The 16,514-nt window shown below is 42.4% G+C and overlaps 1 protein-coding gene across 1 annotated transcript in view; it reads left to right on the forward strand.

Annotated features, from left to right (window-relative positions):
- LOC121080687 (unconventional myosin-Vb-like) overlaps positions 1-14,860 on the forward strand; it is a 61,102-nt gene extending 46,242 nt beyond the window's left edge. Inside the window, 6 exon segments of the mRNA XM_040578827.1 lie at positions 964-1,209; positions 7,941-8,106; positions 9,250-9,535; positions 10,634-10,808; positions 11,775-11,855; positions 12,854-14,860. Of these exon segments, the coding sequence (XP_040434761.1) occupies positions 964-1,209; positions 7,941-8,106; positions 9,250-9,535; positions 10,634-10,808; positions 11,775-11,855; positions 12,854-12,964 (1,065 nt within the window). The 3' untranslated portion in view covers positions 12,965-14,860.
- Positions 14,861-16,514: the final 1,654 nt, after the last annotated feature.

Raw genomic sequence — 16,514 nt, forward strand, 5'->3', positions numbered from 1 at the left:
TGATCTCTTGCCAAATGTTTTCCAGCAAGACCAAGAAAGGCCCAAACTGGTATTTGTGATACATAAGTAAAATATCTACCAAAGTCCCATTCAGGAAAGGAAAGCCTTTTAAATCTGTTGTACAGTGAGTGATATGAGGCCCGATCTTTAAAGCGGTATTAAAAGCTTTCAGAAAGGGAACTCTAAAAACCAGACTACATTTTAAAATACAAAACAGTTCATTTGCTCTCATGATTATCTGCCTAATGTTATCAAAGCTATGTGGTAGGCTCTTTACTGAAGCTCTTGGTCTGTTGTGAATGTCATTTCCGGGGCTGGCTAATAATGATGCTGTTTTATAGTCACGATGTAGTTCCCATTGACTTTGATTTGAACCACAGAAAAATCAAATGAGGCTGCTGAATTTTAAGGTCTCAAACCTTGGGAGCAAATCCTTGCTAAGTGCTTTAAAAGAGAAAATCTGAGCAAATAAAGAGATGATTGAGCTGGCACATGGCTTAAAGCTGGGATTTAGGGAGCTCTTTGTGCTCGAGGCTGCAATTATTCTATAATGCGTTGTCACCCCAGGTTCCTGCAGGCCTAGGAGTCAGGAATAAAAGGGTAAGCTGCAAACCCGATGTTACAAACAAAAAATTGCAAACCAATTGCATTAAGCAACATTGTGTGGAAGCTGTAATATAAGTAGTTTTTTTGGTTTGGTTGCCAGCCGCTACCAAGCATTGTTTGCCTTTGCTTCAAGTGTAACATCTGTTTAACAATGCTTGTATAATCATTACCAAAATATTATTGAGCTTTTGTCACAGTTTGAAATTGTCTTTAGCCTTTAGCATCTCCATGGAAATGTTTGTTATTGGAAGTTTGTTACCCACCATGTTCAAGGATTTTTAACGGTTACTTTTGTAGTGCATCAGTGCATGCATTGATCTTGCTTATGGTTTTATTTTCTTCTTTTTGGGGTGTTAGCTGCAGAACAAGGAATACAAACTTCTGAATGAGCAGCTCTCTATGCTCACGTCAGCTCGCTCCTCTGAGGTGGAAAAGCTGAAAAAGGAACTGGTGCAATATCAGCAGAGCCAGCAGGGTGATGGCAACCAGCTTGTCAGCTTGCAGGAAGAGGTGGAGCACCTCTGGCAGGAGCTTGAGAAAGCTCATGGTGAGAGGAAGGTTGTGGAAGACAGCTACGTTAAGGAGAAAGACCTATTGAGAAAGGTATGTCTATTTGTCATGTCTCATGTTGTGTAGGTCTCCTGCAGGCGGTCATACTGGTGAAAGCTCTTCATAAGTCTGAAGGGGAAAGAATTTCTACTCTTTAATTCAGGGTTTTTTTCTTTTTGTTAATGAATGCCCCTAAAATTTGCCTTTTAGCCAGGTCACAGGGCAGCAAGGGCAGGTGGACATCCCTGCAGGAGCAGTGACTGCCTCATGTCAGGAGGATGCCCTATCTTGATGCCTTTTGTACTGCCAGCCACAAAGAAACTCCCCAAACCCAGACCCATCTGGAAATAAGGGCGCTTGATAACTGTGAATATGCCAGAGCTTTGTGTATATAGTGATTCCTCACGGTATATAATACAAAACACTGGAGAAAGCTGTTGCAGATGCTGTAAATACTAGGAAGATGTCGTTCCTCAGCCTGGCCTGGTATGGGGCATGAGGGCTCGGTCTCTGCGGTGCAGTCCATGGCCATTGCAGCCGGTTGTTGTGGTTGGTGTTGTAGGCATATGCAGAGTATGACCTGTGTAGGGACCAGCTTGTCTCACCCAAGCAGAGGCACTGCTCGAACATGAGTTAGTCTGGTTGTTGTGAGCCTTTATAGGGTTTGGAGCTGTGATGTAGACTAAACACTTTTTTTTTTTTCCTTCTTCATACAAACTTCTATGCTTTATGGATCCCTTGCGGTGGAGGTGATCCAACATTGCCACCGTTGTATGAGAAAGCACTCTAGTGGAAGAAGCAGGCTTAAGAGTGTAGAGTTTTTTTGCAAGTAGTAAAAATGGACCTTTTACCCTGAATTTCTTTGCTAATCAGGTTCATTCTGAATAACCTTCATGTCCATTCCCATAACCTAAGGCACTAAGGTGTGGGTTTAGTTTCCTGCTGCAAGTGCTTGCAACTGCTCAGGTTAAATCCATCATCTTTCTTGTGCATCAGCAATTGGTTTCTTTCATCTGCTATTGGAAAGAATTTAGGGCTTTTCTGCTTGCTACGTTGCATAGAAAAAGCCCATTTGCAGCTTTTACTCTAGAATAGTGCTTTTTGTGTGTCAACCTGAAGATGAGTCACTTCTGGAGATTAGGGGAAAAAAAGGTCTAGGATTAGCCATGTTTTTATTATGATGGAAGAATGCCCAGATGGGGCTCTTCTATGGCACTTCACTCAGCAGCACCTGCCCTGGCCAACCTCCCCTTGGGATAAGCTCTCGGATGGTGGGTTTGGGTGCGAAGCTGTGGGGACTGTGTGATGAGGATAACTTAATCTGAACAATTTAGTGCAGATGAAATGCACTTTTGTGTGTGCTTCTCAAAAGGGCGTTCAGCCTGTACTGATGTTGTCTTCTGGCTGGACTAAGTTGTCAGAAGAGCAATTACTCTGCTCCTTGCACATGTATTGCACCCACACAGGGACATATGAAATCAGTGATTTTCTTTTCTCAGGCACCAAATTAGAAGATCGTTTTTGGCACAGGGCTCAGTTCATCAGCTAGCTGCAACACAAGCTTTTAGAGCAGGGGTCCTCAAACTACGGCCCCCCAGGGTCCTCAGTCCGGCCCCGGTATTTACAGACCCCCCCGCCCCCCCCCCCCCCCCCCCCCCCCCCCGCCGGGGGTTGGGGGGGGAAACCAACCAGCCAGAGATGACTGCCTGCTACTTCATCGGTGCACCGGCCCCCTGGTTAAAAAGTTTGAGGACCTCTGTTTTAGAGCCTGAAAGGATGCTTTATTTTGAAGGTAATGCAGTTGGGGAAAACCCGCTTCTCTTTGTTCTTGATTGCAAATCCCCTTTGAGCACTCAGAAGAAAGGTTGATTTAATGACCAAAGAAATGCTTTCAAAAAGCATGAAAACAAAGCAAAAGCTTTCCCTTGTAGAAGTGCCTACAGCAGAGCAAATACTGTGCACTTTACCATGACAATAAATGGTTTAATTATAAAACATTTCTACTGAGCAGTGGAGGCTCCCATTGCTGACAGCAGCTTTCAGTGGCTCCCTTCAGTTCCTTGTCAGTGGGAAGATGGAGAAGACCTGTTCCCTTCCTTTCCTTCCTGTTTAGCCAAAACGCTTTCTGAGAAAAATTCTGGTAGAGATTTTTAAGGAGTTCTAATAACTACCAAAAGCATGGGAAGTGTCACGAAACTGTATTCAAGTGAGAAGCCCTTTTTGCCTTCAATATCAAGATTACACCATGGCCATGGCTGTTGTGGGGATGCATTCACTTTGGAGATGATACCCAAAGTCATCACACACTTCTGAGCGAGACAGATGACAGCCTTAATTTTATCAGCTTGAGCTGGGACTGCAGCTTCTTCAAATTCATATTAGTTATGATTTTGTTACTGGAAAAAAAAGTCCATCATAAAGACAACTATTGACATTCAAAGTGCAAACAATATTGACTTCTTTTGGGCTAACATTATGCAGAGGTAATCAATTATTGAAAATATCAAGACTTTCAGTAAGATTCTTCATTCCCCACATACATTCACTTTTTTGCAACAATGTCTGCAAGTCAGTTTCGAGGAAGGGCACACCAAACAAGGACTGGTTCAGTAAGGAGACCACACATTAGCTGTTGGGTTGACTGCCGGCAGCAGCGCTCCCATGATCTGGCACGCTAAGCTCAGGCCGCACACAGCGAGCAGGTATCCATCGCGGACCTTCATCTGTAGAAACACAAGCATAACCTCTTCCCCAAGTTAACAATTCATGCGGTCCCGGCCAATGCCTGGTACGAGGGTTTTTCATGCGTACTAAGACACCTTCATGCTTTCTCTAATCGTGCCTCTGGGGTCACTCCCTTCATTACCCCCCCTTTTTTTTTTAAGTTAGTGCCACTTTATTAATAGGCTCACACCAATGTGTACCCCCAGCTAAAAATACACATGCTACGCAGACTTAGTTATTTAAAAGGTGATAGGTTAAAACTACTTGTTCACACGCTTCCATCTCATCTTAGTTTCTACTCATACTCCCTTAAAGTTATTTAACTCTTTGCTGCAGGATCTCAGTTGCACATCATTCAAAGCAAGGCCAAAACTGCACATTACCGATGTCAAAACAACCCACTGTCTCTGTTCCGTACAATTCCTACAATTCCTTTTTTTTTGTTTTTTGGGTTTTTTAACAGCAAAATACATTTCAACCACTATAATACAGTAGATTATACACAGCTTTTCCGTGTGACAGAACACAGTCACCCCATACTGCGAAACAGTTTTTTGCAAGTCCTGTACTACTTTCCAAGCAAATGGTGTGCGAACATGAGGATTACCAGCAGCCGCATATCCCAGTACAATAGGATATGCATGCGGTGCATGGTGGAAGGAGTAGGAAGATCAAGGAGCGGTCCGCCTATCTGTTCTACTAAATCCCAATTCCCATCTCTTAATGCCCCATCTCTTACAGCCTGCCAAAATCGCCGAGGGTCGCGCGTCATTACTGTACCACTGGAAACTGGATTTTTACCACCTCCACCTTCTTCATTGCCTGTGACTGGTAATGTTGGCGTAGCTGGATCCGAATCCGGGTTTTTGGCATTTCCATCCTGCGCAGGCAGGGCCGGAGCCGAGGGGGAAAGGCATGCGGGCTGGCACAAATGTTGGGGGGAGTCAGGGGGGCTGGGATCGGTCCGACGAGGTTTCTGCTTGTTGTCCTCGGAATCGGAATCAGTATCCAGCATAAGTCGATGCAGTTGGACAGATTTAGGGGATTCGGGGCATTGGGGTGTGGCGTCTGGTAAGGGACACAGACTCTCCCCCTCCCCCACCCCCACCCCCTCACCCTCTTGTCTGTATTCCGGAGGGGGATACAGGGGAGGTTTGAACGATGTACCCTCATTTGCATTTTGCTGACTTTTTAAGCCCCCACTTGCATCTTGCGGACTTTGCAGGCCCCCACTCGCATGTCGCTGACTTTTTAAGCTCCCACTTGCGTCTTGTGGACTCTGCAAGTCTCCACTCGCATTTTGCTGATTTGGCAAACCCCCATTTGCATCTTGCGGATTCTTGAAGCCCCCTACAGCATGTCTAAGCAATCCCCAGGTAAGCAAAATCTCCGACGCCTCTTTGTCCCCTTTCTCCAGAGCTTCTGACAGTGTTGATCCTAAATTGTCCCAGGTCGACACACTAAGAGCAGTCGCGGGGGACATTTCCACTCCATGTGTTTTGGCCCACAATAACATAATTTTTAACCGAAGCCCATCTAAAGTAATTCCACGCTTCTCTAATACTAATTTCCACATTGATAGCACCATGGTATCTTCTTTAGATAACTTACTCCCCATGCTGTCCCTGGTGGCTCACCTTACCGGTGTCAGTTCTCCCGGGATCTGGCAGCTGCTCACTGCGCTACTCCGCTTCACCAGGCTCCGCCTCCCCAGCAACCCGCTGGTCACAGTCTCGGGATCTGCTCCTGACACCCCTTACCGGGGTCACATCGGCACAGTCTCAGGGTCTCTTTTTGATACCCTTTACTGGGATCACATTGGCACATCGGGGTCACCAAATGTGGTGACGCAAGTCGAGGCGGACTTAAAAGAAACACTATGTCTGCGTGGCTGGGTTCCAGCAAAATGGCCTTTATTGTTTATACAAACTATTTATATATCTTAGACAGTGCAGGTGTCAGACCCTGATAGGTTTTTGTGTCCTTCTTCTTGCTTGCTATTTGCTGTTGCTGTAGGTGCCCGTATGCTGCGGTTCTAAGTTCTGGTTCTTCGCATCCTGTTTACATACCTGACAATTTGTGGCTGTCTTAAAGGTACACGACTAAGTCTTTGAAGTCAACTAACTCATCTGCAGACCTGCTGCAGACCCCAACACCTGGGTCTAGTGGCTTTCCTCTGGTAACGACATGGGGTCATCTCTGCCTTTCCTGCTTCATTAATTTGGGTATAACACGAGGCAGCTCCTAGAACTGTAGTATCTCAGAATGGTTTGGGTGAGAAGGGACCTTTAAAGACCATCTAGTCTGACCCCCTGCCATAACCAGGGACATCTTCAGCTGGATCAGGTTGCTCAGAGCCCCATCCAACCTGGCCTTGGATGTTCCCAGGGATGGGGCATCGGGCACCTCTCTGGGCAGCCTGTGCCACTGCCTCACCACGCTCAGCGTAAAACATGTCTGTCTTCTGTCTAGTCTGAGCTAGACTAGGGGTTTATGGGCCATTGCACTGAGACAAGACATTTGAGAGCTGAAACCAAGACCCTTACAACAGAACACGCACCAGAATATTTTGAATTTCATAGCCGACCATGCGCCTTGATTTGCCTGAACAGGGGATTTCCTTCTGGTAGGCTGTTTTGAAGGCTGTTCCCCTGGCTTTAGTAGGTCCCACATTTTTCATTAACCAAGATTTTTAGACAGGTGAAAACTGTTCCAAATTTTGCAATTTTATTCTGATTGTTTCTACTTGACTTTTCCCCCCTCCCCGTTCAATTCAACTAGATCAAAATAACCACCCTTTGAGAGAGCAAAAATTCATAATCACGATGTAAGATTTTGGAAGGAAATGCTCTCATTGCTTGCTGCTTCAGTAATATTTCATAAACTGAAAGAAATTTTATTACAGCTGATCCCTTCCGACAAAATCAGGTTTTGTCCTTTAGTATGTTACATGCTGTCATCCTTACACTCATATGTTCTGGGTATTAAAATTTTCAACAGAGCCAAATTATGTCATTTCTCATTTAGTCTTGATTTGTGTTAAATATATTAAGCAATCAAGCTCTAAGAATAAGTAAAAAAAAAATTTCATGGAATCAATTTAACTACTCAGGTCATTCACAAAATGACTGGTGTGTAAAACCTCAGTGCAGGACCTGAAAATTTAAATTAAAAAGAAAAATGTTGTAGATAATACTAATATTTATGCTCCTGTTTGCCCTCTTCTGCCTGGATGACAACATTACATTTAAAGAAAATACAGAAAACCAGCAGGGTTAAAAAAAACCACCAAAACCACCAACCAACCCAAACTTAAGTTTCACATTCTTTGCCATGATTTACTGTGTTAAATGAAGCAGCTATTTACAAATTCAGTTGATAATTTCGTACAAAAAACAGAGAGGGGAAAAATATTTCTGAGAAGTTTCCAAAATATTGTCACCTTTAGTTTGAAATCCAACCTATTTTTAAGAAAACAGGTTAAAAAGAAAATCCCAAGCTAAATGCAGTCTTGCAGCGCAACGAGCGCTTTTTCATTAGTCAGGAAAATGTAGAAATTCTGAAGTCAACTCAAATTGTACATGTTGTATTTTTGCATTTTACTGGTCTGCGAACAACAAAGAAGGTTGCATAGTTCTCATTTTGACACCAAATTGATAAGACTTTCTGAACAGGCAATTAAAGAGTCTGTGATAATTACAAAATTTATTAATTGCGACTCACAGGGACAAATAAATAGCTAGAAAGTTTGTCAGGGACTGAAATTTTCTAGTTCATATATATATGTTGCAGTTAATACAAAGGTTGCTCCTTGCTGAAGTTAAAATGAAAAACTTACCGCTTAATGATGCTTTTCTTCAAAAAGCATCCCTCTAATGATAATTTATGAACAAATGGCTGAGTAAATCAAAAGTAATTTATGAGTCTTGATCTTTTCTATAATAGAGTAAAAATGTACTTTGGCAACATACCTGGATACGTTGTATACTTTAAGGGATTTTTTTAATTAATACAGTGACTTCACTGGACTAGAAGTAGAATAATGAAAACAGGTGTTTTAATCTCCTCCTGTTCAGGGTTTCATGACACAAAACACGCCGAAGCAGAACGAGCACTGTCTGAAGAACTTTGACCTGACTGAGTACCACCAGGTGCTGAGCCACCTCTCCATCCAGATCTACCAGCAGCTCATTAAGATAGCAGAGGCCATACTCCAACCCATGATTGGTAAGTTCGCAGCACGTTAGCTTTTAGGAAGGGTTTTGGGGTTTTGTAATTATTTATTCAGAGTGTTTTTCAGACCTTTGTAAGGTGCTAGCATGACTTCTCACTGAAGGAAAAGCCTGCAGTTAGTAGAGAGAAATATGCTACAAAAAAAAAATAAAATCTTGGTTTGGAGCAGTGTTAACAGTGACCTGGAGTTAGGGAGGCAGACCTGGATGAGTTTTTATTTTCCCCCATGATATGCAACTAATAGGGATGAAGTTTTTTTTCCCCCGTGATAGAAGATACCTCTTTCCTTTCTGTGAGGGAGGTGAGGTGGTGCTGGTGGGGTCTGTAGGAACAGCGTTCCTCTCCAGACCAGGTTCGTGGTTAAGGTCTTTATGGGTGGAAGTGTGCATTATGAGGGAGGAGAGAAATGGGAAGAGGAAAAAGACTAACAAAGACCTTGTTTTGCAAGGGTGAGTCAGTATAACAAGAGTTACCTCCCCAGCTACATCCGTCCTCCTCCTTGCTAAGCTAATTGAGGGTCTGTTCTCAGTGCTTTGTATTTTCTAGCTGCTGGTGTTTTCCTTGAGCTCCCAGCCTAAACTCGTCTGTGTCTGGGACTGTTTACCCTCCAAATGTCATTGCGCAAATTCTGGCTGCACCTGATGGCATCTCTGCATGTACCTCCTGCTCCTTGTAGAAAGTTGTCCCATTCCTCTGTCAGTCAGGCTGTAAGAATTTTATTACTTTTAATCTATCTTTGTTTCTCCCAATCCTTTGAGCCAGTTAATCACTTTAACTGCAGAATTTAATGCTCTGTGGTGGGTATAGAGGGAGAATTGATTACAACTCAAAGAAGAGCTGTTCCCTGTTTCTGCATCATGGTAAGTGATTTCTGTGTAGTAACACCGGGGGGGGGGGGGGGGGGGGGGGGGGAGCGTGATCTTACAGATATTTTTGTGTGCTTCAACTGTTTCATATTTTCATAGTAAACTAGTAATTTGTGGATCAGTTCTGCTTTCAGACCTCCCAGTGTCCATCATGTCCATCCAACGGAGGCTGCCTCATGTTTATGACTGCCCACAGAGGGATCAGTTCTTACCTCTAGTGACTAATAGGTGGATGCAGACTTCTTTAGCTCATTCCCTCCCCCTTTTTCAGTGTCGGCGGTGCTGGAAAATGAGAGTATCCAGGGGCTTTTGGGTGTCAAACCAATGGGCTACAGGAATCGTTCCTCCAGCATTCCAGATGGTGACAGCTCCTACAGCTTAGACGCAATCATTCACCAGCTGACCACATTCCACAGTATCATGTGTGATCAGGGTCTGGACCCAGAGATTCTGCAGCAGGTCTTCAAGCAGCTTTTCTACATGATCAATGCTGTCGCCCTGAACAACCTCCTGCTGAGGAAGGATGTCTGCTCATGGAGCACGGGCATGCAGCTAAGGTGGGACGGGGGCCTGGGATGTACCTGCTTAAGGAAGTTTTGTTGATTTTATAAGGTGGTGGAAAATAGGAAAATAAAATGCAGTGGTGTAAGTGAGGGGAGAAACTGGTTTCAGCAGGAGACTGATGCAGTGGCAGTTAAAGCTAACGCCCATTGTGTAATGCCCGTGCAATGCAGTTTGCTGTGTCGCTTGTGAGTTAAATGCATGTTACAGTAATCCTCTCTGGGGTGGGTTTTCCCTACCCTTGCCTGAGTGGGAAGGCTGCACAAAGACTACACCAGGTGAGGTAGGTTGGATTGCATGTGAGGATGGAGAAGTCTGTGGTGTTCTCCCACTGCCATGTCTGCGAGTTTTAGGTAACAAGTGCTGTAGTGCCAAAGGCACTGATCCTGCAAGTGGATCTTAAAGAGAAACCCTGTTGCTGTGCGCCTCTGGCCTCCTGTGAGCTGCCCTCAAGTGGCAGCACAGATGTCTGCTGGGCTGAGATCAAGGGCTTGCCTGTCCCATTGCTGTCTTAGCGTAGTGTTGTAATAAGAATTAAAAACTGAAAGGACAGCTAGTGCAAACCTGCCAGAAAGGAGTGATGAGTATTTGCCAGCCCCGGCATCAATCTATCAACTTACTTCTCAGTGTAAATTACTTAAACCTTCATTTTGTTGTCCTCTGCCCATGGTGGATCTTTACATGTTCCCCTTGAGCCTGAGAGTGGGCACAGGCAAAGACATTTTTTGTGTAGATATTTTCAAAGGTCCTTGGGTACCTTGTAGGATTTTGTTAGCATTTAAAAGCTTATTAAAAGCATAATTTTAATTGACTTTGGAAACTTGAACGAATCTGCTGCAGAAAAGCACATCCCTTGTGCTGTTCACCTGTTACATGGCTTGTCTATTTCTAAGGTACAGAGTATAAATTTTGCTGAGTTGTTGAGTATTAAGCTTTGGTCTGGTTGTCTCTTGCCATGTGTATTTCAAATATGCATCACAAAAAACCACGTATACCAGCACTGCTACATACATTAAATCTCAGAGAGGATTTTTGAAATGCTACATCTTATTTCTTGACTCTCAAGTCTCATCTTGTCTTGGTTTTTTACCCAGGTTTATCATAAGCCAGCTGGAGGAATGGCTGCATGGGAAGAATCTGCAGCAAAGTGGAGCAGCACAAACTTTGGATCCCTTGATTCAGGCAGCGCAGCTTCTGCAGCTGAAAAAGAAAACCTCAGAAGATGCCGAGGCCATCTGCTCCTTGTGCACATCGCTCACGACCCAGCAGGTAGGAAGCAGGGCAGAAATTTACACTAGAGGGTACTGCTTATTAAAGGAGAGTGAAAGGGTGGTCTCCTGGAGCCAGCTCTTCACTGTCCCAACTCAGCATGCCATTCCCACAGTGGGGACAGCTTGTCCTTTTCAGGACAGATGTTAGGTACTGAACCCTGTCAGAGGTCCCCATGATGGCTCCTCTCTGGCAGTGCCATTGATGGTGCTGGAGCTCCAGAAGTCAGCAAAGATGAAACCCAGCCCTGAGGAGTTCATGGTATAGCTCAGACCCTTGGGATTTCAAACCCACCTGTTGTTTTTGCCAGGGTCTAACCCGGCTAAGTCTGCAGGATGCCCACCAAGGATTCACGTTTGGGGCAGGAGGAGGCTGAGAACTGCCCACTTATGCTGGCTGGATTGGACCTCAAACTTTGAGACTCCATTCCAGGAGGATATAAACTCACAGGTTTTTGCTGCTGGATTGCCTGGCCTTAATTTGATGATGTCGTAGGAAGGGAGAAGAGAGAGGCGTGAGCTGATCTCCAGTGGTTTGTGGAGATCCTTTCTCCTGTATCTCCATTGCCCTGTCTTGAACATGTGTTCTTGAGAGAAGCTGAGGGGTGGTAGGGGAGGAGCAGGAGTGAGGGAGCATCAGGAGAAGTGTTGTAGAGGTGATATCGGAAGTACTGGGAAGTGGTCAGCAATGTCACCATGTGCCAACCAAGTGGAGTTCCTGTATAAAGCTGTTGTTCAAGTCTATTCCCAATTTACAAACATTGCCATAAGAAGTGGCTTTGACAGGTCCATGGAGGCTTACAGCAGGCAAAGGAACACTGGAATGATACTTGTGCTACTTCTGCTTCCCAGTAGCATCATGGGACACTTGTTATGGCCATATCAAGACGAAGTGTTGGTGGTGCTTTGTATTCTGGAACAGTTTGGCTTCTCATGACTGTCTGTAATCCTACTTTGTTTTCAACAGATTGTAAAGATACTTAATCTCTACACTCCTGTGAATGAGTTTGAAGAACGTGTGACGGTAGCTTTCATACGAGACATACAGGTAAGTTTTAAAGGGCTGTAACATGGAGGAAGTAGTGCTAATGACATCTGTATTAAATCATTACTAACTCAGGTGTTTTGTAATAAGCATTCTGCTGCACGTTGTCCTGAATTTAGTTCTCTGTATGTGCACACGCTTACTTGCAACATAGAGCTGCAGGGATAACCAGGCTGTTAATCACAAAGAGCAATAAGCACCTACGTTCCCAGCTCGGCTAATCCAATGCTTTTTAATAGCAAGGTGACTCAGAAGTAAGGTTGCAGCAGTCAGCGAAGTGTCGATGAAATGGAGCTACTTCTCAGATACAAGGCAGAAATTGGCCACTAAAGGAAAAATAAATTAAAACCAAACATCTTTTAATGCTCACAAGGAAGAGGCAGGAAAAGGAAACAGAAATGTGTTCAACTACTCCTAGAATGTGTCCCCATCACTGAGCGGCTGAATCAAAAGTGGTCTGCGGGTATTGTGTTGGTTAACGGTTGGATTTGATGATCTTAAAGGTCTTTTCCAACCTAAACAATTCTATGCTTCTATGCAGCGCTGCTGCTGCTGTGCAAGGGGATCGTGTTGTTTCCAAGTCCTGTATCTTGTTTTGTGGTCATGTAGAAAACGTAGCCAGGTTCTTCTGAAACAGTTTCCTACTGTCTGTGTAGAAGTTGCTGTAAATATTTGCTCAGAGGTAGGCTGCTGCAACAGAGAACGAAATAGTTCTCTCTGGTTTTTGCATTATCTCTAAAAAGGTGTACACTTCTCAAACCTTTGATGTTAAACATGACAAATGCTTTCTTTAAGTGTGGACATGAACTCTTTGTCTACAACAACCTTCAATGAATAATTGCAAGCAATTCAAATTCTGTTAGGACTTCTTTTTACCCAACTTACAAATTAAAACAAACCAACCCTTTGACCTTGCCATGCAGACATTGAAAGGGAACAGCTACTCACAAAAGCAGTCACTGATTTTTCTTGGTACTTACTACGGCATGTTGAATTCTCAGTTACAGCAGCACCACTCTCCTTGCCAAGGAGAAAAGGTGGCTTCCCGAGGCCAAGGGATGCTCTGCAAGGATTCTGATGGCGATCGTTCTGCAAACTGGTCAGAGTGGTGATGCTACTGCCATAGCTCGGTGTGCCAAAATGCAGCTAGGATGCCTGGTAGCAGCGAAAGCCCCGCTTGTCTTAGCACTTTGTGAGTGTCTTGCCCTTTCCACTTCCATAATGGTCTTTTCGAAGTAGAACTTAACCCACCTGCTTTTGTGGTTGCGGTTCCTGAAGTCTCAGCAATTCCACAGTGACTAAAGAGCGTTCAAAAAAAACCACAACCAAACACACCACCTCTCTGCATCTGACTACTTTTAGTTGGTGTAAATCATATCCAAACAGCAAATTTATGACCAGGTACCCTATCTGGTCCGGGGATTAAAATAGAATGTGGAGTCTCTTAAAATACACTAAATCCCACCATGCTGTAGTCATCTTTTTAAATAAAGGAGTGTCTTTTGATTTAAGCATCATGTATATTCTATGTATATACCAACTGTAATAGTCCTGTATATACTATATATGTATATTACTATCCAAAAAGCACATTTTTAAAGAAAAAGTATTGTGAAGAATTCAATTGGTCTATGCTGGTGAATAAACACCTTGTTTCAAATGGCCCATGGTTTAGCACAGCTGTTACCACTGAAGGACAGACTTGAGGCCATTCCCTAGGGAGAAGTTCTCTTTTCCCCTAATTGTAGAAGATAAAATTCCCCAGCTAATTATAGAAGAAGATTTATTGGTTGTATAGTACCTGCACTACCTCCAAGCTACAGTTCTTGAGCATTTGCATCTACTGCACATATTCAGTAGTGCCTTCATCTCCTCTTTGTGCACAAGAAGGATAATGCCACCATTTTGCTGTCTGTGCCCAGCAAGCCCACGCTCTTCGGTCACTTGCTCACCTGCAATATTTTTATTTATTGTTTCTACCTCTTTTCACATTTTGCAAATGAATGTTTTTGCAGTGCTCTGAATTTCATCTTTTAGTTTTATCCTATCACTTTTATCCCACACTACAGTAGTCATCACAGTTTAAAAATTTACAAAAAAAATATTCCACACAGAATTCAGTCTTTCTTTAAGGTCGTTTTAACATATAACTATTTCTCACAATTCATCTTAGACCAGCAGTTTCCTCTCAGGCTCTTCAGGTCTCTACCTCTCTCTGATGTAAATTATTCAGAGTACAATTCCCAACAGATTGATTAAACCAATGCTTATTGTTGAGACTAAATGACAGGTTGCTGCTGAATCCTATTCCGTGACAATTTTGTTGCTGATCACAATTATAGAATGTGGTTAATGGTCTTCTGGGGGATAACGGTCTTTCACTGGCATTTTCAGGATCATAATTTATATGTACAACAAAGACTTTCTTAAAAACTCTTGATATGTATAGATGGGGACTGGGATTTAATGTCTTTATCTGTGACAATGCAGTTTCTCCATTAAAATCCGTCTGGAAGAGGACTCTGTATGAAATATCTTTAATATATATTTTTTCTGTTAGCCATTTTCTAAATTTGTTTTTAAATGTTAATTTTGTTAAATTGCTATGCTTAAGCGTGTCTGGTTTTCCTCAGATTGGCACCACTTTATCGAAAGAGCAAATTTAACACAAAGCATGGCTTTGAGAAAGCTGGCTGTTTTCCAGATCTGTCTTTATTTTTAAATATTGGTTATTAAGTTGAGCATTTTCCCACTGTGTGCCTTTAGCTGTTACTAAGGTAACAGACTTCTCAACCACTGTTTCTCTGAAACAAGCATTAAAATGTGGGAATATTTTTATTGTTCTCATAAAAAGTTGGCTGGAGATTTATACACCTGCTTAAAAAATCTCACTCTGAGGAGGTCTGCAAAAACACTTTGAAGTTCCTAGAAAGAAACCAAGACTGACCTATACTGATTTTTGCACGTATAATATATTTCAGAAAAGCACTATTGGGAATATTGGGAATAAAAAACCCACAACAAACCTCCAAAAATGAACCCCCCCAAACCCCACATTGTTACAGATTTGCTAAAATCATTTTAATAGAAATATAGAGGAATAAGAAATATATTTTAATGAAACTCGTAGTTGCACAACAAAAGCTGCTATGAAATCCTCTGTACAGCCCTGTACCAAGGCCAAGAACTGAGAACAACCGAATGAAACAACTCGTAGTTACCTGCCAAGAAATCGTGAACTTTAATAATTGATATAAAGAAATTGTATGGAATAGGGACAATAAGTTAAGTGTAAATATATTTACTCAAAGAATGTAGGTATAGTAATTGGGTCATGTAACCATAGTTTGAAAGAAATAATTAATGAAATAACTAATGAAAGGAGGAGTCTGTTTCTCTAACTTTCTCTAACAAGGGGCCTGTTTATAAGTTATCTAGAGGGAGGGACTAAAAGAAACAAGAAGAAACAAGAATTTATGTCAACAAGGACATAAATTAGCTCAGACCGATAAGAACACTGCAAACTTGCAAGACCATCACATACCAGGCAAAAGGTGAAAAGTACACCATGAGGAAGACCTACGGCCTTCCTCCCAAAGACCACTGCTCACAATTCTTGGAAGAATTTGCGCTAGCACGAAGGACTGATAAGCTAATTAGCATACAAAGTGAGAGTATGTTAATGATTTTTGGGAAATACTATGTTTATGCATGAATACTTAAGGAATATGTATGAATAAGTTCTATATGAGGTGTATGATTTTGAAGCCTGGTGTGCATTGATTGTGAGGGGACTCACTCACGCACCCGGCCGTCAATAAAGAAGTGTCTGCTTATCTACATCGCATTGGTGTCGATAAGTTCTTCATTCCGAGATTTCGGTAACAACATTACACAAACCACCACCACTATGAAACCAACACTTCCAAGTGCGAGTTCAGGCATGTGCTGTCTGACCTACAAGAACATCCAGGACAACCTCTATGGTTCATTTTCACCAGAAACTTGCTTTGATTTTTTTCCTTCTTTTTTTGTTAATTGGTATTTTGTAGCTGAGGTTGCCTATCTTTTGGCTAGTAAAGCTGTTGTAGTAGTTGACTAGAAAAGAACATTAGACCTCAAGACTGAATTTATGCAATCCTACATAATAACTATTTTTTGCTCATGCAATTTATTCCATTGTATCTAAAAGGACCTCTTCACACAAGTGAAAGAGTAACAAAACGGGGTCATGTTTCAGAGTTTAAGCCTAGTGGTTATTTTTCCTGATACTGCAACTTAAATCACACCACCACCTAAAGTCTTTGCAAGATATGATCCTCCATTTGTGTGATTTGCAAAAGATTAAAGTGCAAAAGATGCACTTGAAACAACACGTCATTTCCCTACATTTTTGATAGTAAATGAACAAAACTGCAAACTGTTCTTTCAGACCATATTTAACTGAAAAATTAGCATTTTGCCATTGTATATAAATATAACCTAATTAAAATGAATTGCCTGAACAGCCATGAACCTTTTTTACTTTAAATTTATTCATTCACATCTATATTACAGTCATAGATTGATATTTTTTTTCTGAAAGAATTTCTAGCAATGCAGATGTTAAGTAAAACAATCCAGAGGGCATATTCCCCAATGAGTATACAAGTTATTTTAAAA

The sequence above is a fragment of the Falco naumanni genome, chromosome W (genome assembly GCF_017639655.2).
Source record: "Falco naumanni isolate bFalNau1 chromosome W, bFalNau1.pat, whole genome shotgun sequence".
NCBI classification, from domain to species: Eukaryota; Metazoa; Chordata; class Aves; order Falconiformes; family Falconidae; genus Falco; species Falco naumanni.